The following is a 26,398-nucleotide window of genomic DNA, read 5'->3' as shown; positions in this document are numbered from 1 at the left end:
CTGGGACAGCTGCATCTGGCACGCGCCTCAGGCTGCTTCTACTCATGGCGGAAAGTGGCAGGCAGTGGCGGGTACAAGCAGATCACATGGCGAGAGGGAGAGGGGAGGTGCTGGGGTCTTTTAAACAACAAGCTCTCATGGGAACTAATAGAGCGAGAACTCACTCATTAATCCCCCCTCCCCCAGGGAGAGCACTAATCCATTCATGAGGGATCCGCCCCCATGACTCAATCAGTTTCCAACACTGCCACATTGGGGATCAAATTTCCACATGAGTTTTTGGGGACAGCACATCCAAACTCTATCAAGTACAAATAATCTTTTTTCTTCACATTTACAAAATTGTATTAAATAAATAAAAAATTGGTATTATTATACCCCTTCAGAAAACAAGGCTAGCAAAAAGAGTTCAAGATATTTTTTCTATTTTGTTTTATTCTTTAGATTTTAGCCAATAAATTGTGTTACAAAAATATTGGGATTTTTTTCTCCCTTGACTGTGGCTGTTAGTTATTTGAAAAATACAGTTGGATTCATTTGTTATTTAGTTTTATGATAATTTTTTCTATCCTTGTTGATTTTATTTTATCTTTTGAATATGTAGAACATTAACATAATTATAAAAGTCAACACTATTAAAATGTATACACAAAGATAATAAATCGTCTCCCCTTCCCCACCTCTTTCGCTTTGCCCCTCGTAGGTAACCAATTTCTATTGTTTGTTTTTATCTTTTCTGTGTTTCTGTTGAAACAAGCAGATATTCATGTTCTCTTATTTTCCTTTATTTCTTACACAAAAGTTACTGCAGTATGAACTCTTCAGCACTGTGATTTTTTTCACTTAATAATAAATATATTTTGGAAATAGAAAAAAATACATAATTTTGTATTAGTTTTTTGATCTTTTGTCCCTCAATTTTTCAGATATTTATATGTTAGAGGTATTAGTCCTCAATCTGTAATATACGTTGCAAATATTTTCTCCCAGTTTGTTAGTTTCTTCTGACTTTGTGGTGGTTTATTACCATGTAAAAAGTTTCTGATTAAAAAAATTTTTTGTAAAGTCAAATTAATCAATTTTTTTATTGTAAAGGTTATATGACCAAGTGGAACTTGTTTGAGGTCAGGCTGGGAGAACACCTGAAGATGTACTTATATAACATTGTGCTTACCTTTATAATAATACATATGTATTGTAATTGTGTGTCTAATTGCCTGTCTCCATTACTGAACCGCATGTTTTGTAAGAATAGGGACCATCCCCTTTGTGTGAGGCATAATATCCTATTGCTAAAAGTGTGGATTCAAATTACAACTCTACCATTCACTAGATGAGTGAGATTGGGCTGAATATGTAACTTCTTTGAACTTTAGTTTCCTCACCAGTAAAAATAAAATAATAATGAGTAAACTACTCTGGGTCTATGATTCTGTATGTATAAACCGGGTATAATAATAACTACTTGTGAGACAAAGACAATTATCCTAGACCTAGAAAAATACAAGGTAATGCTTGCTTGACATTTTAATGTCACAATAGAGCATTTTCTAATAAGCGTGATTGACCTCATCTGATCCTCATTGGGGAGTGTAACTTTGCTGTTCACTATATTTGACTAAAAGTCCAAAATTGGTAAAGGTACAGATGATTTAGAGCCCTATAAGGTTAGAACTGTAAATATGTAGAAATTGATATGTTCTTGTGATTTGGTAGCCCCGTAGAGAACTTAACCACAAAGATAAAATGTCTTATTGCTCTGCAGAAAGTTAACCAGTTAACTTAGTAATTATTTGTCAGTATTCCTTTCCTGATTGACGATATAAATCTCTGTTCCTCTAATACTCTTTAAACAGCTATTTTCTCTTTCTCTGGTTCTCTCATAAATAACATCGTTTGAGAATTGTGTTTTTGCATACTTCATAAAGTTGTTGAGAGGATTAAATAACTAAATAATAGTAACATTAATAACATAGTTAAAGTACTCAATAAGTTGTTACTGAATTGAACTGCATCGATGTCATCTAAGAAGATAAAAGGAAGTAAGGCTGGGGCGCTTCTAGGGTTCTTTCCCCTGTTCCTGGGAGCCCCATCTGACCTTCAAAAAAAGCGTAATAATTTTTTTGTCTAAGAGGGTAATTCTGAGCTGTATCAGTACTGTCACAACTGCCCATCTTGCTCTTTGTTGGAGCTTAGTGGTGACACGAACATACTTTAAGTAGGATATAAGTCTGTAAAAATGGCTTCTGTTAGAGAGTTTCAGGGCATGATATTGAAAAGCTTTGTTCTTTAAAATCACAGCTCTTAGAAAACTTCATTTTTGAAATCATACTAGTGAAAATGGAAGGATCAGAGCTGTTCAGAGAAGTCACACCCCCACCATTCAGTCCTGGTACAATTTCTCAGATCCAGGGTCTTCCAAAAAGGAGGGGACATTACACTATATATTTGTCTTGACTTTGTGGTTTTCAAGGACAGTATTTTGGGCCATTTCCATGCCTAGGCCTGATGTTAACTCTTTACTTACTGCCTTTTCTTCAAACCTCTTAAAACATTACTTCATTTAAATTTTATCTGAACTCCACCCTTCCCTCAAAGCCTATAATAACCCCATGTTTTCCTTTTTTGAAGCTACACTTCTGCTTGTGATTCTCCTTTGAAGGATCAAGAATTTTCAGCTTTTGTTTCCAGATTTGAATAATTTGAGAGGACTTTAACAAGTGAATCTGAATACATATAGTAATGCAACATTTTAAATTCCGTAGAAAACTTTGTGATTACCCTCTAAGTACTGTGTACCTTATCCTTTTGTGCACAGCAACAAGAATTTTTGGTCAGCCAAATTTCTAGTTTCCCTCTTATTTCTATGAATAAAAGATCTGACTGATTTTACAAGTTTGCCATATATTTTCTTCTGATCTTGTTTTTTAAAATTATGTTTTATCTGATAAATGCTTGCTCATTTAACAATCATATAATCTGGTCACAAAGTCCATATTTTCATTTCTGACTATGAGGTGGTCATATTTCTATGTGGTAAATGCTGTTCTAAGACCAGTTGGTCTTGATCTCTTTCTAGAGATGATTTTTTAAATCACTCTTTTAGCATTTGCCTCTTGATATGCTCACCCTCAGATTTTATTTTTCATATCAGAAATAAACTCATGAATGTATTAAACTAACAAAAATGTAAAATCATTGTAATGATTTAGATGGAAATGTTTCTAAGGAGCATTTTGAGATTGTGGCTCTACTTGTTATTTGTAACTTCAGACATCAAACAGCTTACACATTATGCATTCTTGGAATTCAAGCAAAGAGCAAAAGATCTTGATGCTTTTCGTGTCATTCAAGATTGCAGTGATTTTCCGTGGGAATAAAGAAAATAAAGTGAAAATATGAAGTCCTGTAAAATACACAGAAGACAGATTGTTTGTGGCTAACTAAATACAGAAAATACAGTTCTTTTTCATAAGAAAGTTGAATAGAAGTAGTATTTTCCATATGCTTATTTCCAAAAACCTTTCTAATACAGCAACAAGTAAAATCTGATAACAAAGAGAGCTTTTTCTCCTGAAAGAGCTGTCCTAACTCTTCTGTTTAGCTACACTTGCATAAGTATTTTCAATTTCTTTGTCCTCAGGACACGTGTGGATAAATTCTTCACGGGCATAGGCATTGTGGAGATAGCGCCAGACTCCTGAGAATTCTGCTGGAATATCAAAGTCACGGTATTTCTTGGCAGCAACCTAAGATTTTGGAAAAAAAAGAGGAAAATGAAGTTGGTAGTAAAAAGCACCAATAATATGAGTACTATGCAGAAGCATATCTCAAAAGTCAATGAAAACATCAACACACACAAAAAACTACAAAATAAACAAAGAAACTTGGATTCACTGTTTTAATGTTCTGTCTACAAATGTAGACTAAGCTATATGCTTGCAATCACATTTATATGGATACTGTGTTTAGTTTTGAATATGTTCAGAGGAAGAGAGCACAGAAGCACATACCTGTGCCCTGCCCCCCACCCCCCAGCAGACTAAGAGTTTATTTAGGGTCCTGTCTTCTTCTGTGCATTCTGTTCAATAAATATTTGTTGAGTTAATTATTAAATCATTAATATCATCATCATCATAATAGCCCACTTGTTTATCACTTGTTATGATCTAGGCATTGTTCTAAGCATTTTACATGCTTTAATTTATTTAATTCTCTCAATAACAATTCTGTAAAATATGTGATATTATTACCCTTATTATACAGACAAGACAGTGAAAAATACCTTCTGATTTAGGAGGAAGGAAGCAAGAAGTTTTAATGCTTTCCAGAGGAGATCTTTATGGATCTTTCCTCTGAGGAGAAAAAAGAGATATACACTACGCACAATAACGATTACAAAGGTATAACAACCTCACACTGGAAGGTCACTGTGCTTCATGCTGGCAACTCTTAAACCATTCATCCTGACCTATAAAGACTTACCTTAATGATGTTCAATTTGGGTAACAAGCTGCAGTCAGCCAGTGTCAGCTGGTCTCCATCCAAGAACAATCTTCTGGAAACAGTGAGTTCCTCAGCACTGTCTGAGTCAATTTCATCCAGAAGCGGGGTGTTTAGGTAGTCATCCAGACGCTTAAATTCTCTGAGCAGAGATTTTTCAAAATCTGAGGCAATGGAGTTATAAGGTTACTTATAAATATATTGTATTCATGACTAAATACATGCTCAATATGTTCTTCACACATATAGACATCTCTATACACATTGCTTACACTGGTTCTTCAGCATCTAATTAACTACCCACTGATTAGACAGAGATCAAATGGTGAGCGGAAACATTTTGGACTTTTCTTGGAGAGGTGGTGTTGGTAGGAAAATTAGAGAACATCAATATATGTTATCCAACACAGAATAGTCAGAAAGTGGAAGACATAGCTCTCATGACTCAGAGGACGGTAAACCTATTCAAGGATGTTTGTTGGAGATAGTAGGTGCTACAGTTTAAAGAACTTTAAAGATCCACAGTCCTACAATTAGTTCCCATCTGGCATGTCAATTCTTTAACTGAGCTAAGTTGTTAATTGCTATATTGAATTTTAGTTCTAAATCTAATACGGCTTCATGCAAGGGAATTTCAGAAAGGAGAACCAAAAATGAGAGGAAGAGTAAGCTGTTCCCCAACATATACTACATATTCAGGAAAATTCTGTCGGCTGAGTGAGAATATGAGCATGAGCAACTGAGTGAGAAAAATAGAGATTTAAAGAAAAGTATCTTACTGTTATTTGCCTCCTTTTGTGTATTCTTAATGTAGGCAGAAAACTTGGCAAAGAGGTCACAGCCCACATCAAAGGACTCCTTGTATCTGGGACTCAAGTGAGGATACCTTAAAAAGAAACATGAGTGAACTGTCATTTGCACATAAGATAGATACCAGGTGTCCTAGCTTGCACTATCCTGAGAATGGAAATTTTGGAAAATTGTGCCGAAGACTGAAGGTTCTCATAAATCTCTCAGTAAAAATATATATTTCCCCCCAATCTCAGAATACTTTAGTTTCCAAAGTTCACTGGGAAGTTGGTTGTCTGGAATTCAAAGCTTATTTACCAGTAGAAACAAGTTTTAAATGGTAGCTAGATTTCCATACTTGTTCCTAAAAGCCTACTTGGAAGATTTTATGGTAGAAATATAACACATTTTCAGAGATAAATAGTAGAAAAATGTAGCATCAAATATTGCAACTTATAGGCTTCTGGTCAAGATGGCAGAATAGATGGTCCCCAGCATCACTTTCTCCCACAAATCAACCAATTTACAACTATTAGAAACCAATGACAGCCAAGCTAGGGCCACTAGAGATCAGGAGAAGAGGAGGAGAGATCTACGAAGTGCATGAAGGTGGGAGAAGCCACAATGAGAGAAGGAAAGGACCGCTCCCACCATTTCAAATCCCAGCCACTGCAAGGCTGGAGCTGGTGAGCACATGGAGCAGGAGCTGGCAAAAGCTGCAGATGTGCCCTTTGGATGAAGTTTCTTGGAGGCAGCAGGGGAGAAGAGGGCCTTGGTGGCCCCCAAGCCAGACACACCACGAATAGGGTTCCCGTGAACCCACATAGGACTGAGGAGCCATAACAACTGAAAAAAAAAGAGCCACTCAGAGGCTGGTGAGTCATCACAGGAACTGGCACATGGTCCATCCCATGGGAATTGTTTGGAGCACGGGTGGTAGGGGAGACAGGCCCACTGGGGGAACACTGGGGCACAGCAAGGACAGCTGATCTGCCCCCAATCAGCCCAAGACAATTCAGTGTAGACTGGTCAGTAATATAGAGTTGCATGGGGTGCAGTTTGATGAAAAAACTCAGGCCCAGACCAGAGTTTCTACACAACCCAGGTGTACCACCCCTCGCAAGACCCAGAAGTGCTTACAATGTCAACCATTAAACCCTGAGCTGCACAAAAAGCCTTCCCCAGGGAATCAGCAGCAAAGCAGCCATTTAGCTCAACCACAGGGCTCAAGTGCTGGTCCCCACAGGAAGTTCCCCCATTTTAGACATAAGCAAAGGGCAACAAATTAGTTCCAGTGCAAAGTTTAAGTGGTAGGAACAGTGAATATTCCAACACAGAACTGAAAGAGAAAACAAAAAACCCACAGACCAGAGACAAAGTTTGATGCTAACTAGTAAAGATCTCACATCACCAAAGAACACCTATAACACCTAGAAGGACCAGAAGTTCCCTGGACTACCAAGCCAAGGAGGAGGGGTGCTGGGGGCCTCAGCCATGCCTCCCAACACCCACAAAAAATAGGATATTTCCTTCTCCCTTCCTCTGTACCCCTCCCCCCTAACTGTGCCACACCAGCATCATAGAATGTAAAAAATTAATATTAATAAATAAATGAACTTAATAAAAACAACAAAAAAACCCATATGATCACCTCAATAGATGCAGAAAAAGCATTAAACAAAATTCAACATCCCTTCATGATAAAAACTCTCAACAATTTGGTACAGAAGGAAAGTATCTCAACAAAATAAAAGCAATATATTGCAAACTCACTGCCATGATCATCCTTAACAGAACAGGAACAAGACAAGGATGGCCACTCTCACAAGTCCTAATAACGTAGTATTAGAAATACTTGTCAGAGAAATCAGGCAAGAGAAAGAAATAAATGGCATCCAAAATGGAAAATAAGAAGTCAAAAAGTCCCTGTTTGCAGATGACAAGATCCTATATATAAAAAAAACTTAAATACTCTACCAAAAAGCTCTTAGAGCTGATAAATGAATTCAGTAAAGTTTCAGGGCACAAAATCAATATACAAAAATCAGTAGCATATTTATACTCCAGCAATGAACTAGCAGAAAAAGAAATCAAGAAAGCTAGCCCATTTACAATAAGTGCAAAAAAATAATTTTAAAAATCTAGGAATGCATTTAACCAGTGAGGTAAAAGATCTCTACAATGTGAACTACAGATTACTGCTGAGAGAAATTGAAGCAGACAACAAAAGATGGAAAGACATTACATGTTCATAGATTGAAAGATCTAATGTGAAAATGTCCATACTACCCAAAGTGACCCACTGATTCAGTGTGATCGCCATCAAAATACCAATAAAATTCTTCACAGAAATAGAAAAAAAATCCTAACATTTATATGGAACAACAAAAGACCCTGAAAAACCCAAGCAATCCTGAGCAATAAATAAGTAAATAAATTAATAAAGGCATTACATTTCCTGACTTCAAAATATACTACAAAGCTATATTAACCAAAACAGCATGGTACTGGCATAAAAACAGACAATTTGACCAAAGGAACAGAATAGAGAACCCAGAAATCAATCCATGTATTTACCACAATCTGATCTTGGACAAAGGCACCAATAGCATACATTGGGGAAGGGACAATATTTTCAATAAATTGTGCTGTGAAAACTGGATAACCACATGTGAAAGAGTGAAACTAGAACCATACCTCACACTATATACCCAAGTCAACTAAAAATGGATTAAAGACCTAAATATAAGTGTGGAGTATGTATAAAGGAAATGTACTTCACAGGGCCTGGTTTTCCAAAGCCTTGCAGTTTCAAATATTGACCTTGCAAAGGACAGGAAAATTTCCCCAGGCTATAATCTCTGTTGTAAGATAAAGAATTGTAACACACCAAGGTTGCTGGCTCAAAGGCAGACAGGTTACTGATTGATATGTAAAGATACTGGGAAATTGTATGGGGAGAAGGAATGTTTGCTAAGATCAAGCTTTTGTTAGTGGATGGACTGAATTGCATTATAGAATGTCACCTTGCTTGTCTTACTGAATGTTACCAGCTTCTACTGTTAAACTTGTTAAACTGTACTTAGAAAAAAATCCACGTATGGTCTCTTCCTGGTCTGGAGAATAAATGCAGGAAGAGAACCCCAATTTGTGGTTAATTTCCCAGATGGAAGGAATGCCTCACTCTTGAGGGTTCTGGGAGATTAACCCCTTTTCAGGGCTTCTCACTGCTCAGAAGAGATGGGCTTTGAGTAATCTCTGGTGGCTCCATCACCCAGGGGAAAAGGGGTGACAAATCCGTGGGAGGCAAAGCAATATATAAGAGCTGAAACTATAAAATTCCTAGAGGAAAATATAAACATAAGGGAAACACTTCAGGATGTAGGACTGGGCAAAGATTTTTTGAATAAGACCCCAAAAGCATGGGCAACAAAAGAAAAAAAAAAGATGGGATTATATAAAACTGAAAAACTCTGCACAGCAAGGGAAACAATCAACAGAATGAAAAGACAATCTACAGAATGGGAAAAAATATTTGCAAGCTATGCATCCAGCAAGAGATTAATATCCAGAATATACAAGGAACTCAAACAACTCAACAGTGAAAAAATAAATAATGCCATTAAAAAATGGGCAAAAGAGCTGAATAGATATTTCTCAAAGAAAGACATACAAATGGCCAATAGGTATATGAAAAAATGCTCAACATCAGTCAGCATCAGGGAAATGCAAATCAAAACCACATTGAGATATCATTTCACTCCAGTTAGACTGGCTATTATCAAAAAGGCAGAGAATAACAAATGCTGGTGAGGATGCCAAGAGAGGGGAACCCTCCTACACTGTTGGTGGCACTGTAAATTAGCACAGCCATTATGGAAAACAGTGTGGAGGTTTCTCAAACAACTACTGATAGAACTGCCATATGATCCAGCAATCCCACTACTGGGTATATACCCAAAGGAATGGAAATCATCATGTCGAAGGGATACCTGCACTCCCATGTTTATCTCAGTTCTATTTACAATAGCCAAGAGTTGGAACCAACTTAAGTGTCTATTATCAGACAACTGGATAAGGAAAATGTGGTATATATACACAATGGAATACTACTCAGCCATAAACAAGAATGAAATTCTTCCATTTGTAGCAACATGGATGAGCTTGGTGAAATTACGTTAAGTAAAATAAGCCAGACACACAAAGAGAAATACAGCACATCCTCACTCATAAGTAGGGGCTAAAACTTAAGTTAAATAAATAAATAAGAAGAAAGAAAAAGAAAAGAGAAGAAACAACAGTCACAATAATAGATTGAACTTTCAGAAGGAGAAAACAGAACTGTGGTTACTAGAAGTGGGAAAGGTGGATGGAGAGGGGGAAAGGGCCAGCAAGAAATTGTTTAATGGACACAAAGTATTATTGTGTATTGTAATGATGAAAAAGCTAATTATTTTGATCTGCCCATCACATATTGTACAGAAGTATTGATAGTCAGCTCTGTACCCCACAAATATGTAGAATCAAGTTTCAGTAAAAAAATTAAATGGAGACCTACAAACTGCCTGACCAATAATTCAAAATCATTGTCTTAAAGATGCTAGTGAGCTATAAGATAACAAAAGTAGAATACTAAACAAAATCTGGAAAACAATGTATGGGAAATTGAGAAGTTCAACAAAGGCATAGATCATTTAAAAAAGAAAAAAACCCCAGAAATTCTGGAACTAAAGAACAGAATGGTTGAACTGAAAAGTTCCATAGAGAGCTTCAAAAGCAGACTTGATTAAACAAAAGAATCAGTGATCTTGAACAAGAAAGCCAACAGGAAATATGGGACACTGTCAAGTGAACAAACGTTTGCAGTATTGGTTTCATGGAACATGTAGAGAAAGAGAAAGGGGTAGAAAGCTTATTTAATGATATAATGATTGAAAACTTACCAAATCTGGAGAAAATATAAATATCAAGATACAAGAAGGTCAAAGGCCTTCAATCAGTTTTAATTCAAATGACACTATACCAAAACATATAATCAACCTGTCAAAAATCAAAGACAAAGAAAGTATTCTGAAAGCTGCATGAGAAAAGCATATAACACACAAGGGAATTTCAATACAACTATCAGCAGTTTCTCAGCAGAAATCTTATTGGCCAGCAGAAAGTCGGATGATATATTCAAAGTGCTGAAAGAAAACATCTGCCAACCAAGAATGCTTTACCTGAAAAAGCTGTCCTTCTGAAATGAAGAGGAGATAAAAAACTTTCCCAGACAAACAAAAGCTTAGTGAGTTCATCACCATTAGACCTGCCTTACAAGAAATGCTAAAAAGAGTTCTTCAAGTTGAAAGAAAAAGACTTTAATTAGTAACATAAAAACATGAAAGTTGATTTTATTTATATTTTATTTTTATTTTTATTAAATTTTATTTTATTTTGTCAATACACAATGTGGTTGATTATTGTGGCCCATTACTGAAACCTCCCTCACTGGTAAAAACAAGTACATAGTCAAATTATTAATACTGTGTAATTAGTCCATTTCTGTTGTTTATAACAAAATACATGGAACTGGTTGCTTTGTAAGAAAACAAAATGTATTGCTTACAGTTTCAGAAGCTGGGAAGTCCAAAGTCCAGGGAACACACCTGGTGAGTCTCCTTTGGTGGTGGCTGTACAGCAATTCAGGGGTCTCACATGGCAGAAGATGGCAGAGCAGAGAGAGCAGAGAGAGCAAGAGGCCAACCTCCTCATTCACTCTCCTTTTGAAGCCCTCAGAGCCATGCCCCTGACCACCATTATTAATCCATTCACTACTACAATCTAAGTACTTCTTCAAGTCACCACCTTTCAATTATCATAATTTGATTTCCTACCCTCTTTTACACTGTCACCATGGGGACTAAATTTGGGGGGGCATTCAACCCAAGGAATACTATGATACTGTAAAGGTGGTGTGTAAGTCACTTATGTATTTAGTATAAAGTTTAAAAGAGAAAACTATCAAAATAATTATAGTTAAAATAATTAAGGGGTACACAACATAAAAGATGTAAATTGTGACATCAAAAACATAAAATGCAAGGGGGAGGTAGTAAAAATGTAGAGTTTTTATATAAGATTGAAGTTGTTATTAATAGCTTAAAATATACTGTTACAAGTATATGATGTTTTATATAAGCCTCATGGCAACCACAAAGCAAAAACCTATAGTAGATACACAAAAGATAAAGGATTCAAAGCATACCACTAGAAAAAAAATCATCTCATGACAAATGAAGATAGCAAGAGAGGAAGAAAGGAACAAAGGATCTACAAAACAACCATAAAACAATTAACAAAATGTCACTAGTAAGTCCTTACCTATCAATAATTACCTTGAATGTAAATGGATTAGATTCTCTAATCAAAAGACATGGAGTGACTAAATAAATTAAAAAACAGGACACAGCTATATGTTCCCTACAAGAGATGCACTTCAGCTGTAAGAACACTCATAGACTGAAAGTGAAGGTATAGAAAAAGATATTTTATGCAAATGGAAACAAAAGAAAGCAGGAGTAGCTATACTTATTTCAGATAAAATAGACTTTAAGTCAAAATTGTAAAAAGAGACAAAGGACATTACATAATGATAAATGTGTCAATTCATCAAGAGGATTTAATAATTATAAGTATATATGCCCCCAACATTGTAACACAAAAAATATTAATGGATGTGAAGGAAGAGATAGACTGCAATACAATATAGTAGGGGACTTTTATACCCTACTGTCAACAATGGACAGATTAACAAGGCAGAAATCAATAAAGAAACATTGGACTTCAAATATACTTTAGACCATATGAACATAACAGACATACAGAGAACATTCTATCCCATGGCAGCAGAATACACATTTTTCTCAAGTGCCCATGGAACATTCACCAAAATAGATCATATGTTAGGTCACAAAACAAGTTTTAACAAATTTAAGAAGATTGAAATCATATCAAGTATCTTTTCTGACCACAATGGCATGAAACTGGAAATCAATAACAGAACGAATTTTGGAAAATTCACAAATATATGGAAATTAAACAACATGCTCCTAAACAACCAATGGGTGAAAGAAGAAATTAAAACTGATATTTAAAAATATTTTGAAATAAAAGAAAATAGAAATAAAATATCCCAAAGCTTATGGAATGCATAAAAGCAGTTCTAAGAGGGAAGTTTATAGCAATAAATGCCTACACCAAAAAGGAGAAATATCTCAAAAAAACAACCTAATGTTACACCTCAAGGAACTAGAAAAAGAAGAACAAATGAAGCCCAAAGTTAGTAGACAGAAAGAAATAATAAAGATGACAGTAGAAGTAAATAAAATAGAGACAAAAACATTAATGAAACTGTTATGTTTTTTTGGAAAAGATAAGTAAAACTTACAAACTTTTAGCTAGAATAAGAAAAAAGAAGACAAATTAAGAAATCAGAAATGGAAGAGGGGACATTACAAGTGACAGCACAGAACTATGAAGGGTTGTATGAGAGTACTATGAATAATTAAATGCTAGCAAATTGAATAACCTAGAAGAAGTGGATAAATTCCTAGATACATAAACTTACCAAGACTGAATCATGAGGAAATAGAAAATCTCAACAGACCGATAATAAGTAAGGAGACTGAAAAAGTAATCTCATTTAAAAAATGCCTAGGATTTGATGACTTCACTGCTGAATTCTATCAAACATTTAAAGGACTAAAACCAATCATTTTCAAACTATTCCAAAAAATTGAAGAAGGAACACTTACCAACTCACTTACAAGGCTAACATTACCCTGACACTAAACCAGACAAGGAAAATACAAGAAAAGAAAATTACAGGCCAATATCCCTGGTGAATATTCATGCAAAAATCCTCAACAAAATACCAGCAAACCAAATTTAACAGCATATCAAAAGGATCATCCATCATAATGAAGTGGAATTTATCTCTGGGATGCAAGGATGGTTCAACATATGCAAATCAATAAAAGCGATACATCACAGGCCGACCCCGTGGCACACTCGGGAGAGTGTGGCACTTGGGAGCACAGCGGCGCCCCCACCTCGGGTTTGGATCCTATATAGGGATGACCGGTGCGCTCACTGGCTGAGCACGGTGCGGGTGACACCACGCCAAGGGTTGCGATCCCCTTACCAGTCACAAAAAAAGACAAAAAAAAAAAAAAAAGTGATACATCACATTAAGAGAATGAAGGACAAAAACCATATGATCATCCTGATATATGCAGAAAAGACATTCAACAAAATTCAACAGTCTTTTATGATAAAACTCTCAGCAAATTAGGTATAGAAGAAAGGTATCTCAATACAGTGAAGGCCATATACGAAAAGCCCACAGTTAACAGTATATTCAATTGTGAAAAGTTCAGAGCTTTTCCTCTAAGATCAGGAACAAGACAAGGATGCCCACTCTCTCCACTTATTTTGGCATGGTACTGGAAGTATTAGCCAGAGCAATTAGGGAAGAGAAATAAATAAACAGAATCCAAATTAGAAAGGAAGAAGTTAAATTTTCTCTGTTGCAAACGACATAATCTTTTATACAGACATTCTAAAGATGACACTAAGAATCTGTTAGAACTGATACAAGAACTCAATAAAATTGAAGGATACACAATTGATATACAAAAATCAGTAGTATTTCTATACACTAACAATGAACTATCTGAAAAAAAGTCAAGAAAACAATCCTACTTACAATAGCTGCAAAAGAAAAAAAACCCAAATAAAAACTTAGAAATAAATTTAACCAAGCAGATGAAATACCTGAAAAATATAAAACATTGATGCAAGAAATTGAAGAAGACACAAATAAGTGGAAAGATATTCTGTGTTTATGGATTGGGAGAATCAATATCATTAAAATGTTCATACTACACAAAGTGATCTACAGATCCAATGCAATCCCTATCAAAATTCCAATGACATTTTCACAGAAATAAAAAAAAAAAAATTCCCAAATTTGTATGAAACCATAAAATATCCTGAATAGCCAAAGCAATCTGGGGCAAAAAGAACAAAGCCAGGAGCATCACACTACCTGATTTCAAAATATATTGCCAAGCTATAGTGATCAAAACAGAATGATACTGGCTTAAAAACAGACACACAGACCATTTGAATATAATAGACAGCCAAGAAGTAAATTCACACATTTATAGTCAATTGATTTTCAACAAAGGTGGCAAGAAAACAAAATAGAGAAATGAAACCCTCATCAGTAAATGGTGCTAGGAAAACTGGATATCCACATGCAGAAGAATGAAAATAGACTCTGGTCTCATACCATATACAAAAACCAACTCAAAATGGATTAAAGACTTACACATAGACTACCATATGATTCAGCAATCCTACTTCAGGGAATATATCCAAAGCAAATGAAATCAGTGTTTCCAAGAGCTATCTGCACTCCCAGATTCATTACAGCACTATTCACAATAGCCAAGAAATGTGATGAACCTGTGTCCATCAACAGATGAATGGATTAAAAAAAATGTGGTATACATACAATGGAATTTATTCGCCCTTAACAAAAAAAGAAATCCTTTCATTTGCGATAACATTTATGAACCCGGAGGACATTATGCTTTGCCCATTTTTAAATTAAATTATTTGTCTTTTGGTTGTGTATGTTGATTGTGTATCCTGTCTTTCATTTTTGTTACAATAATTAATTATATATTTTGCATATTAGTCTGTTACCAGATATAATTTGCAAATATTTTCCCCTATTCTGTGGGTTGTTTTTTCACTTTCTTGATAGTGTCCTTTGATGCACAAAACTTTTAAATTTTGATGAAGTTCAGTTTTATCAATTTTTTTCTTTTGTTGCTTGTGCTTTTGGTGTTATATCTAAAATGCCATTGCCAAATACTAGGTCCTGAAGATTCCCCCTGTATGTTTTTATCTAAGAATTTTATAGGTTAGCTCCTACATCTAGGTTTTGATACATTTTGAGTTAATATTTGTATATAGCATAAGGTTAGGGTTCAACTTCATTTTTTTACATGTGTATATCTAGTTGTCTCAGCATTGGCTGAAGAAACTATTCTTTCCCCATTGAATGGTTTTGGCAGTCTTGGGAAAAATTAATTGATGTATGGGTTTATTTCTGGACTCTCAATTCTATTCCATTGATCTATATGTCTATCCTTATGCAAATGCCATACTGTTTTGATTCCTATAGCCTTATAGTACATTTTGAAATCAGAAAGTGTGAGTCCTGCAACTTATTTTATCTTTCTCAAGATTATTTTGGCTATTTGGGGTCTCTTGTAATTCCATATGAATTTGAGGATTGGTTTTTCCATTTGTGAAAAGAAGGCTGTTGGAATTTTAGTTGGGATAGCATTGAATGAGCAGGTTGCTTTGGGGAGTATTTCTATCTTAACAATATTAAGTCTTTTAATCCATGAACATGGGATGTTTTTATGGGTTAAATTGTGTCCCTCCAAAAAAGATATGTTAATGTCATAACCTTCAGTACCTCCTAATGTGACCTTATTTGAAAATAAGGTCATTACATATGTAATTAGTTAAGATGCAGCCATACTGGAATAGAGTTGGGCTTATAATCCAATATGACTGATATCCTTAAAGAAGAACACCATGTGAAGAGGCAGAGACACAGGGAAAATGCCATGTGAAGATGGAGGATTAGAGTTATGCATATACAAGTTATGCAAGCCAAGAAACACCCAAGATTGCTGGAAAAGCACTAGTAGCTAGGAAAGGTCAAGGAAGAATACTTTCCCTAGAGGTTTCAGAGCATGGCCCTCATGATACCTTGATTTCGGACTTCTAGCTTTCAAAACTGTGAGCCAAATTTTTGTTGTTTTAAGCCACCCAGTTCGTGGTACTTTGTTATGGCATCTCAAGGAAACTAATACAGATGTTATTCCACTTATTTAGATTTTTGTTAGGGACTGAATGTTCATGTCCCCAAAATTTATATGTTGAAATTCTAACCCCCATCATGATGGTATCAGGACATGGGGCCTTTGGGAGGAAAAATTAGGTCATAGGGGTGAAGCTCACACATACGGGATTAGTGCCCTTATAAAAGGGACCCAAGAGAGTTCTCGATGTTCTCTGCCATGTGAGGACACAATTAGAAGTCAGCAGTCTGCAACCCAGAAGAGTGCCTTCACTAGACACTGGATCTGCATGCACCTTTGCCTTGGACTTATCAGCCTCCAGAACTGTTAGAAATAAACATTTGTTGTTTAAGTCACCCAGTGTATGGTATTCTGTTGTAGCAGCCCAAACTGACTAAGACAGTTTTTTTAATCTCTTTCAGCAATGTTTTATAGTTTTCAGTGTACAAGTATTCCTCCTTCTTTGTTAAATTTATTCCTAAATATTTTATTCTTTTCGTTACTATTGAAAACCGAATTTAAAAATTTTTCCTTTTTGGGTTATTTATTGATAGTGTATAGAAATACAATAGATTTTTGTATGTTGATCTTGTATCCTGCAACTGTGTTGAATTTGTTTATCAGTTCTAATATTATTTTAGTTAATTTCTTAGAATTTTCTACACACAAGAACATATTATCTGCAAATAGTTTTTTCTAAAAAATTTTTATTGGTTATGAATATTCATGAGATACAAAGCTGATTGTCAGCCCTTGTGCCCAAGATGTGAAGGCCAGATCCATACTAGCAACATGCCCATCACCACAAATTGTGATTGTACCCCATGTCCCCTACCCAATTATCCCCAACCTCCCTCCCCACTCCCTTTCTCCACCACTCCACTTTGAATCCCTAGGTATGCTCTCTACCTTTGTAGTTCTTCCTTTACAGCTTTTATGCCTTTTATTTATTTATTTGTTTGTTTGTTTGTTTATTTATTTTTTTTGCTTAATTGCTTTCACTAGAACTTCCAGTACTATGTTGAATAGAAGTGGCTAAAATGGGTCAAAGAGAACAAAATGATCCTGGCAAGTTTATAACTTCTTTGGGCCCCAGTTTCTATGCCCAAACAATGAGAAGGTTGAACTAAATGACCTAGAAGGTCCCTTCCAGCTCTAAAATTCTGTAATTCTTCATAAATATTGTGTCTGGGCTATAGTGCATTTGGATCTGAATGCAGATTAATGAAGATGTCTATTTTGGTTTAGTGGTCAGCAATACTGTAGTGAAAGATTTACAGTCAGCAATAAAGTAGAATCAGAGTGAAGAAAGCTGTCGTACAGCCATTGTATAGAATAAATTTATCGTTCTATGCAGTGTCTATGAAAGTCTAGTCCAATTTATTAATTGTATCAATATGATCTATATTGTTACAATTTTTTGTTATATTTTTTTCTGCATGTTCTATCAAAAAGATGTGTAAAAGTCTCCTGATCTTACTTTGGATTTTCCTATTGCTTCTTTTAGCTCTGACAAATATTTAAATTTTGAAAATGTACAGATTTAGGATTGTGACACCTTCCTTGTGTATTGATCCTTTTTATCTCTGGAAAATGTTCTTTATCCCTGCTAATGCTTTTTGACTTAAATTGAGTTTGATATCTGTATAGATGTGCTAGCTTTCTTTAGCTAATTTTTATTTTATTTATTTCTTATTGTAACATAGTTGATTGTACATATCTGTAGGGTACAGAGTTGAATATCAACACCTGTTTGCAATATGTGATGCTCCAATCAGGATAATTAGTATATTCAATGCATTTATATAATATTTTTTAGCTCCCACTTATGATTGAGGACATGTGGTATTTCTATTTCTGTGCCTAGCTTATTTCACTTAACGTGATTTTCTCTGAGTTCTTCCATGTTTCTGCAGATGGCAGTATTTCATATGCCACATTTTCCGTATCCATTCATCTAATGATGGACATTTAGGTTGGTTCCAACTCTTGGCTATTGTAAATAGATCTGCAATAAACATGGAGGTGCAGGTATCCCTTCGACATGATGATTTCCATTCCTTTGGGTGTATGCCAGCAGTGGAATTGCTGCATCATATGGTAGTTCTATCTGTAGTTGTTTGAGAAATTTCCGTACTGTTTTCCATAATGGCTGCACCAATTTACAGTCCCACCAACAGTGTAGAAGGGTTCTCCTTTCTCAGCATCCTTGACAGCATTTGTTATTCTCTGCCTTTTTGATAATAGCCAGTCTAACTGGGGTGAAATAATACCTCAATATGGTTTTGATTTGCATTTCCCTAATGCTGAATGATGTTGAGCATTTTTTTTCATATACCTATGGCCATTTGTATTTCTTTCTTTGAGAAATGTCTATGCAGCTCTTTCGGCCATTTTAAAACTGGAATATTTGTTTTTTCACTGTCAAGCTGTTTTGAGTTCCTTGTATATTCTGGATATTAATTCCTTGCTGGATGCATAGTTGCAAAATATTTTCTCCCATTCTGTAGATTGTTTTTTCATTCTGTTGTTTCCCTTGCTGTGCAGTTTTTCAGTTTGATATAATCTCATCTGTTTTCTTTTTCTTTTTCTTTTGTTGCCTGTGCTTTGGGGGTCATATTCACAAAGTCTTTAACCAGACCAACTTCCTCAAGTATTTCCCCTATGTTTTCTTTTAAGAATTTTACAGTTTTGGGTCTTATATTGAAGTCTTTAATCCATTTTAAGTTGATTTTGGTATATCATAAAAGGTAAGGGTCAAATTTCATTCTTCTATGTATGGATGCCCAGTTTTCCCAGCACCATTTATTGAAGAGGCAGTCTTTTCCGAAATGTATGTTCTTGGTGCCTTTGTTGAAGATCAGTGGGCTGTAAGTGTGTTGGTTTACTTCTGGTTTCTCTATTCTGTTCCTTTGGTCAAAGTGTCTGTTTTTATGCCAGTACCATGCTGTTTTGGTTACTATAGCTTTGTAGTATAATTTGAAGTCAAGTACTGTTATGCCTCTGGCTTTATTTATTTTATTTTTTGCTCATGATTATTTTGGCTATTTGGAGTCTTATATATTATGTGTTATATATATAATATATTATTGTTATTATATATTATATGGGGTCTTATATGTTATATGTTGTTCCATATGAATGTTAGGATTGTTTTTTCTACTTCTGTGAAGAATGTCATTAGTATTTTGATGGAGATTGCATTGAATCCATAGATCACTTTGGGTAGTATGGATGTTTTCACAATGTTAATTCTTCCAACCCAAGAGCATGGAATGACTTTCCATCTTTTTATGTCCTCTTTAATTTCTTTCAACAGTGATTTGTAGTTCTCAATGTAGAGATCTTTCACCTCCTTGGTTAAGTTTATTCCTAGGTATTTCAACACAATAAAAGCCATATACAACTAACTCACTGCCAATATCATCCTGAATGGGGAAATCTCTTAAGAGAGGGAACAAGACAAGAATACTGTCTCTCAGCACTCCTATTTAACATAGTATTGGAATTACTAGCCAGAGCAATCAGGCAAGAGAAAGAAATAAAGGGCATCCAGATTGGAAAAGATGAAGTCAAACTGTTTCCATTTGCAGATGACATGATCCTATAAATAGAAAAGCCTAAACACTACAAAAAAATTCTTAGAGCTGATAAACAATTTCATTAAAGTTGCAGGATACAAAATCAGCATGCAACAATCAGTGGTGTTTTTATACTCCAACAATGAACTAGCAGAAAAAGAAATCAAGAAAGCAAGACCATTTACAATAGCCTTTAGCTAATATTTTCATGGTATGCCTTCTTCCATTTTTTACTTTTAACTTCTTTGTATACTTATATTTAAAGTGAGTCTCTTATAAGCAACATACATTTGAGGTTTGACTTTTATATCTACCATAATGAGCTTAATTTTTTTTTTTTTTTTTTTTTTTAAAGATGACCGGTAAGGGGATCTTAACCCTTGACTTGGTGTTGTCAGCACCATGCTCATCCGGTGCGCAAACCGGCCATCCCTATATGGGATCCGAACCCGTGGCCTTGGTGTTATCAGCACCACACTCTCCCGAGTGAGCCACAGGCCGGCCCAGCTTAATTTTTTAATAGTAATATTTAGTCCATTTACATTTGATGTAATGACTGACCTTTTTGAGTTTATACCTGGTGTCTTATTCAGCTATTTTACATTCCTGTTTCTTTCCTTTGTTGAATCCTTTTAAATTAAACAATTCTAAATATTTAAATTATATTTTTAAAATTACAGCAAAACAACATTTTTGAAATATGTACAAAATTTAATAATGAATAGTGTTATGTAACAACCACCCAAAATCAGGATACAAAACTGTTCCACCACCTCTCCAAACTCCCTCATGCTATCTATGTATAGTCACACTTTCCCCCAATCCTAAACCTTGTCAGCTGCTGATCTTTTTTTCCATCACTATAGTGTTGTTTTTTAAAGAATGCTGTATAAATGGATTTATGCCATATTTAACCTAGTGAGACAGGCTTCTTTTACTCAATATAATGCCTTTGAGATTTATTCAAGTTGTGGTGTGTATCAAAAGTCCACTTATTTTTATTGTTGAGTAGTATTCCATAGTATGGATTTAGCACAGTTTGCTAATCAATTCATTAGGAAAAGGGCATTTGGGTTGTTTCTAGTTTGGGGCAATTATGAATTAAGCTGCCATCAGCACTCATGCACTGGTTTTGGGGTGGACATATGTTTTCATTTCTTAAGGGCAATATTTCTCAACAGCAGCATGATGGACGCTTCAGGCCAGACAATTCTTTGTTGTGGGGGCTGTTTTGTGCATTGTAGGGTGTTTCGCAGCATCCTTGGCATCTGCACACTAGATGCCAGAAGCAATCCTCCCCTTACTTCCCCAGCCTTGACAACCAGATATGTTTCAAGATATTGCCAAATATCCCTAGGGGACAAAATCTCCCCCAGTTGAGGACCACTGCTGTAGGGTAAATGCCCAGGAATGTGATTGCTGGATTATATGGTAAGTTATGTTTAACTTTATAGGAAACACCCAAACTGTTCTTTGTAAGGGCTGTACCAGTTTGCAGTTCTACCAGGAATGCATGAAAGTTCCAGTTGGTCTACATTCTCATTGGCACTTGGTATGGTCAAAATTTTTTATTTTGGCCATTCTACCATTCTAATAGGTGTGTGTTGATATCTCATCGTGGTTTTAACTTGAAATTTTTCCTAGTGGCCAGTAATGTTGAGCATCTTTTCATGTCCTTATTTGCCAGTATCTTATTTGATAAAGTGTCCATTCAAATCTTTTGCCCATTTTTATTTATTTCTCATTTTTAAAATTTTTATTAAATCATAATTGATTATACATATTTTGGGGGTTCAGTGTTGACATATGTTGATAAAATCAATATTATTAGCATATATATTCCCACAAATCATACTTATTCTTTATGTCCCTTGTCCAATGTCTCCCTATCCCCCTCTCCCTCCCCCCTTCCCCCCTAGATTTCTTCTCTCCCTCTGAAAGAGTAATGGTTACTCTGTTGATTTTTTGCCTAGATGATCTGTCTAATGCTGAGAGGTACATTCAGGTCCCCCAATATTATCATAGAGCAGATGCTTTTTCTGTCACTCTGGAATGAGCTTTGTGGAGAGAGACATTCTCTTCTTTTCTTTGGTCTCTGCTGGTGACTCTCCTTCTGTTAATGCACTCCAGTGGCTGGTGGACGATTTGCATGGTGGTTGTGGCATCTAGCCACTTTTGTGGCAGCTGTGGTTATTGTGGTGGCTGTGGTGGGCCATGCACATAGAAGTGATGTTTTTGGCATGCTCCTTACCTAGTTGGTGGTGGTGCTGGTGGTGTGCCTGGTTGTGGGAGGGGGTCCAGTCTCTGGCTCCATATCTCAGGACCCTGGGCAGGCCCCATGGCACTGGCACTATGTCTGGTTGTGGGAGGAGGGTCCAGGCCCCCTTTCCAAGCCTCAGGACCCTGGGAAAGCCCCGTGGCACTGTCTTTTGCCCATTTTTAAATTGAGTTGTTGTTTTCTTATTGTTGGGATTTGAGAATTCTTAAATATTCTGAACCAAGTCCTTTGTCAGATATGTGATTCTCCCCCACTTGTTTTAGTCAATAATTTACTTATATCAGCATGACTTATTAATATTTATTTTATACTTTGGGTTATAGTGCATTATTTATTTTGTTGTCCAAATTGTTCCAGCTTTGGCCATAGGGAACTCTTTTAGATTGACTCCTGTATCCTTTTGACATACCTCCAAACTTTGGTTTTTTAAAGTGTTTCCTAATTTCTGGCACAATAAGATGCTCCAGACTCATCTTGTATTTTCATTGCCTCAGCCCTAGAATCAGCTATTTCTCCAAGAAGCCCAAGAACCTTTTAGTGGAGAATGAATGGTGTTTATAAACCAAGATCTTGGTGCTAGGTGTCCAAATACTTTTTATTTTTACATGTTTCCTCTATTAACATATATTTACACATTCTTTTATTGTTCTTTTAATGTTTACTTTAAAATATAAGAGTCTAGAATCAATTATTACAGCCTAGATAAATTATTATTCCTACTCTTTTCTTGATAATACTAGAAATTTAAAAATCTTTAATTCTCCTTGCTACACTGCTATCTTTTGAATTGTTTTCTTGTATTTTAAGAAGTCTATATACATTTTAAGCTCCACAAGGCATTACTGTTACTGTTTTCTTACAGTCAGTGTTCAGTTAATATTCTTTTGTATTTACCTACATATTTACTCTTTCTGTTGCTCTTCATTGCTTAATCCAATTCCATATTTCCTTCTGGGATCATTTTTCTTCTTTCTGAAGAATTCCTTCGAGTATGTATGTTAACAAAGAAATGCTGACAGTACATTCTATTAGATTTTCTTTGTCTGAAACATCCTTATTTTGCCTTTATTTTTGAAAAATATTTTTACTAGACATATAATTCTAAGTTGGAAGTTATCTTCTTTCAGCACTTTTAGATATAATTTTGGGCTCGCCAGTTAGCTCAGTTGTTTAGAGCATGGTGCTAATAACACCAAGGTCAAGGGTCAGATCTCCATACCACCCAGGCACCAAAAGAGAGAGAGAATGAATTTCATTGTCTTTTGGCTTCCATTTTCTTCCTGTGGAGAGTTTAGATGTAGTATTATTGTTGTTTCTTTGAAAAAGTGTCTCTGTTCTCTAGTTTCTTTTGAAAATTTTGTCTTTGTATTTGGTTGAAGAAGTCACTATGATGTGCCTTCATGTGGTTTTCTTTGAATTGTTTCTGTTTGGAGTTCTAAGCCTTATTGAAATTATTTGTAGTTGTTTTTCATCATTTTTGGATGAAAATTATTTCTTTAAATACTGCTTTTTTCCCATTCTCTTTCTCCTCATATTCGGGGACTCTACACATATGTCACATTTCTCCCTGAGTCCCACATGTCTCTACTGTTATTTTATGGATTTTTATTCATTTTTCTCTCTTTGCATCAGTTTAGATATTTCCTATATGCCTATCTTCCAGATCACTATGCATCTCTTATGCTATATCTCACCTACTGTTAAATCCACATAAGAAATTCTTAAATTCAGATATTTCATTTTTCAGTTATAGAATTTCATTTGTTCTTTTAAAAATATGTTCTAATTCTTTGGTGAAAGTCTCTACCTTTACATTTGTTTTCTCTGTATTATCCTCTATATTCTTGAGCTTATATCAATTATAGTTATATACAAATTCTTTTTAGCTAACTTTACTATTTGGATCACTTGCTGATTTATTTCTATTGTCTTTTTTCACTTGCTGATTTATTTCTATTCTTTTTTTACTCTTATTCTTTCATCATATAGTCCTGTATTTTGTTGTTTCTAGTTATTTTTATTGAATGACAGGCATGTATAAAAATTGTAGAGGCTCAAAATTATTTTTTTCTAGAGGACATGCACCTATTCATTTGCTGGGAATTTAGAGTGGTGGCTGATAATCTTAACTGAATCAGAGGCTGTGCTAAGTCAAGGCTGTGTTAGGGTCCTGGAAAGGCTTAGTCTATAACTGGTTCACCGTGGTCCACTGGGATTTTTATATGAGTGCCTGGAATATTCTTCAGGGAATCCTCACCTTGGAAGGTACTAAACTCAAATTTTTGTCTCAGGAGACAGGAAATCCTGTTCTACTTTTTCAAAGCTTTTCTGCATAGTCTGTTTTCCCTCTCCCACCCTGAGCAACCTCAGAATTTGGCAAATGTTCTGATGGGAAAACTGGCCATGTATTTAAGGACCTTAAAATTGCCACCAAAAGCTCTGCTTGTTACTCTGCCCCCCATCAACAATTGTCTGTTGCTATATGCTAGACATCAGGTACATACTTAAAACAAACTGTTTCAGAAATACTGAAAATAAAGGTCTAGAATATTATGTAGTACATATTATGTAGGTAAATTCTAACTAAAAGAATATATAGTGTTATAATTTTAGTCAAAATGGAAATCTCTAATCATTATTCAAGAGAATTGGAAGTCAATTCCAAAGGGATAGACATCTTCCTTGCTTTTGAAAGTAAAACAGAAAACAACAACAACAAAACCTTCATGAATATAAAATAAATAAAATAATTCATGGGCTAAAAAAGAAAAAAGAAAGAAAAAATGGAAACTACGAAATATTTAAAATGAAGAATGTAGCCCTGGGACCCTGTCTCACTTGGGGGAGTCTGCTTTGGTTCCTGCCTATAGACAGATGTGGTAAACAGAATACTAAAATGGCCTCCAAGATTACTACCTCCTGGTGTACATGCCCTGTATCATGTGCTACCCTGGAGTGTGGGTGAGCCTTGTGAATATGAAGGGATGTCATGTCTATGGTTAGGTTACTAATCAGTTGACTTGGAGTTAATCAAATGAGAGACTATCCTAAGAGGGCCCAACCTAACCAAGAAAGCCCTTAAAAGAGGGTGAAGCATCAGAGACATTCTCTTGCTAGTTTCAGAGGAATAAAGCAAAAAACCACGTTGTGAACTGTTTATGGAGAAAAAGCAGCCTCTAGGAACTAAAAACTGATCCTGGCCAACAGTTAGCCAGTAACCTGAGATTTCAGTCATACAGCTGCAGAAAACTGAATTCTGCCAAAAACATGAATGAACATGGAAGATGACCCTGGGACCCAGGTAAGAATTGTATCCCTGAACCATGCCTTGATTGCAGCCTTGTGAGACCTTGAGCAGAGGACCCTAGTAGGCCATGCCAGACTACTGACCAATGGAGACTGTGAGACAATGAGTGAGTATGGTTTTAAGACACTAAGTTTGAAATAATGTGTTACACAGCAATAGAAAATGAATACAGCATGCTTCTTGTTTCTAGACATTATCATGGGAGGTATGCAAGTATCATTCAAGTGTAGACAGTGCAGTTCTGGCCACTGACTAACTGCTTGAATCTATTTCCTGGCCTGTAGCCCTTGAGCTGGGTTTGTTGAGGCCCAGTCCTGACCAGTCCTCAGGTTATACTATATTAGTACCCCACCCCTTCATTCCCATCCCACTGTGGGTTCCTTCTGTATTTCTAGATCACAGAGAATTTACTTTCTTGCTTTAAAGTAAGCTATGCATTAAAAAAAATTCAAAATATTACAGCTATCATCTTTGTGTATTTGAAGTTCGAGGGAAGGTTTATGCATGTGTGTCATTTCACATGTAGGCCCAGAAATCCCAAAGCACTTTTAAATTAGTAAGGATCTGATGGAGTTTGGATGTGTTGTCCCCTCCAAAACTCATGTGGAAATTTGATCCCGAGTGTGGAAGTGTTGGAAACTGATTGAGTCATGGGGGCGGATCCGTCATGAGTGGATTAATGCTCTCCCTGGGGGAGGGGGGATTAATGAGTGAGTTCTCGCTCTATTAGTTCCCACGAGAGCTCGCTGCTTAAAAAGACCCTGGCTCCTTCTCTCTCTCTTGCTTCCTCTCACTTGCTTCCTCTCACCATGTGATCTGCTTGTACCCACCGGCTGCTGCCACTTTCCACCATGAGTAGAAGCAGCCTGAGGCCCGTGCCAGAGGCAACTGTCCCAGAATCCTGAGCCAAATAAAACTCTTTCCTTTATAAATAACCTAGGGGCCGGCCCGGTGGCGCACTGCTACAGTGCGCTGCTTGGGAGCACGGTGGCGCTCCCGCCGAGGGTTC

At 35.8% G+C, this 26,398-nt stretch overlaps 1 protein-coding gene across 2 annotated transcripts in view; it reads right to left on the bottom strand.

Moving 5' to 3' along the window:
* Positions 1–408: 408 nt before the first annotated feature.
* CLIC2 (chloride intracellular channel 2) overlaps positions 409–26,398 on the bottom strand; it is a 35,739-nt gene continuing 9,749 nt past the window's right edge. For both annotated transcript variants that reach the window (XM_008591071.1, XM_008591072.1), the window contains 3 exons: positions 5,283–5,389; positions 4,486–4,667; positions 409–3,749 (listed from right to left, as the gene is read on the bottom strand). In XM_008591071.1, the coding sequence (XP_008589293.1) occupies positions 3,588–3,749; positions 4,486–4,667; positions 5,283–5,389 (451 nt within the window). In that variant the 3' untranslated portion in view covers positions 409–3,587. The remainder of the gene's footprint in view (positions 3,750–4,485; positions 4,668–5,282; positions 5,390–26,398) is intronic.

The sequence above is a fragment of the Galeopterus variegatus genome, unplaced genomic scaffold (genome assembly GCF_000696425.1).
Source record: "Galeopterus variegatus unplaced genomic scaffold, G_variegatus-3.0.2 Scaffold6608, whole genome shotgun sequence".
NCBI classification, from domain to species: Eukaryota; Metazoa; Chordata; class Mammalia; order Dermoptera; family Cynocephalidae; genus Galeopterus; species Galeopterus variegatus.
This window is presented reverse-complemented; position numbering and strand designations above follow the sequence as displayed.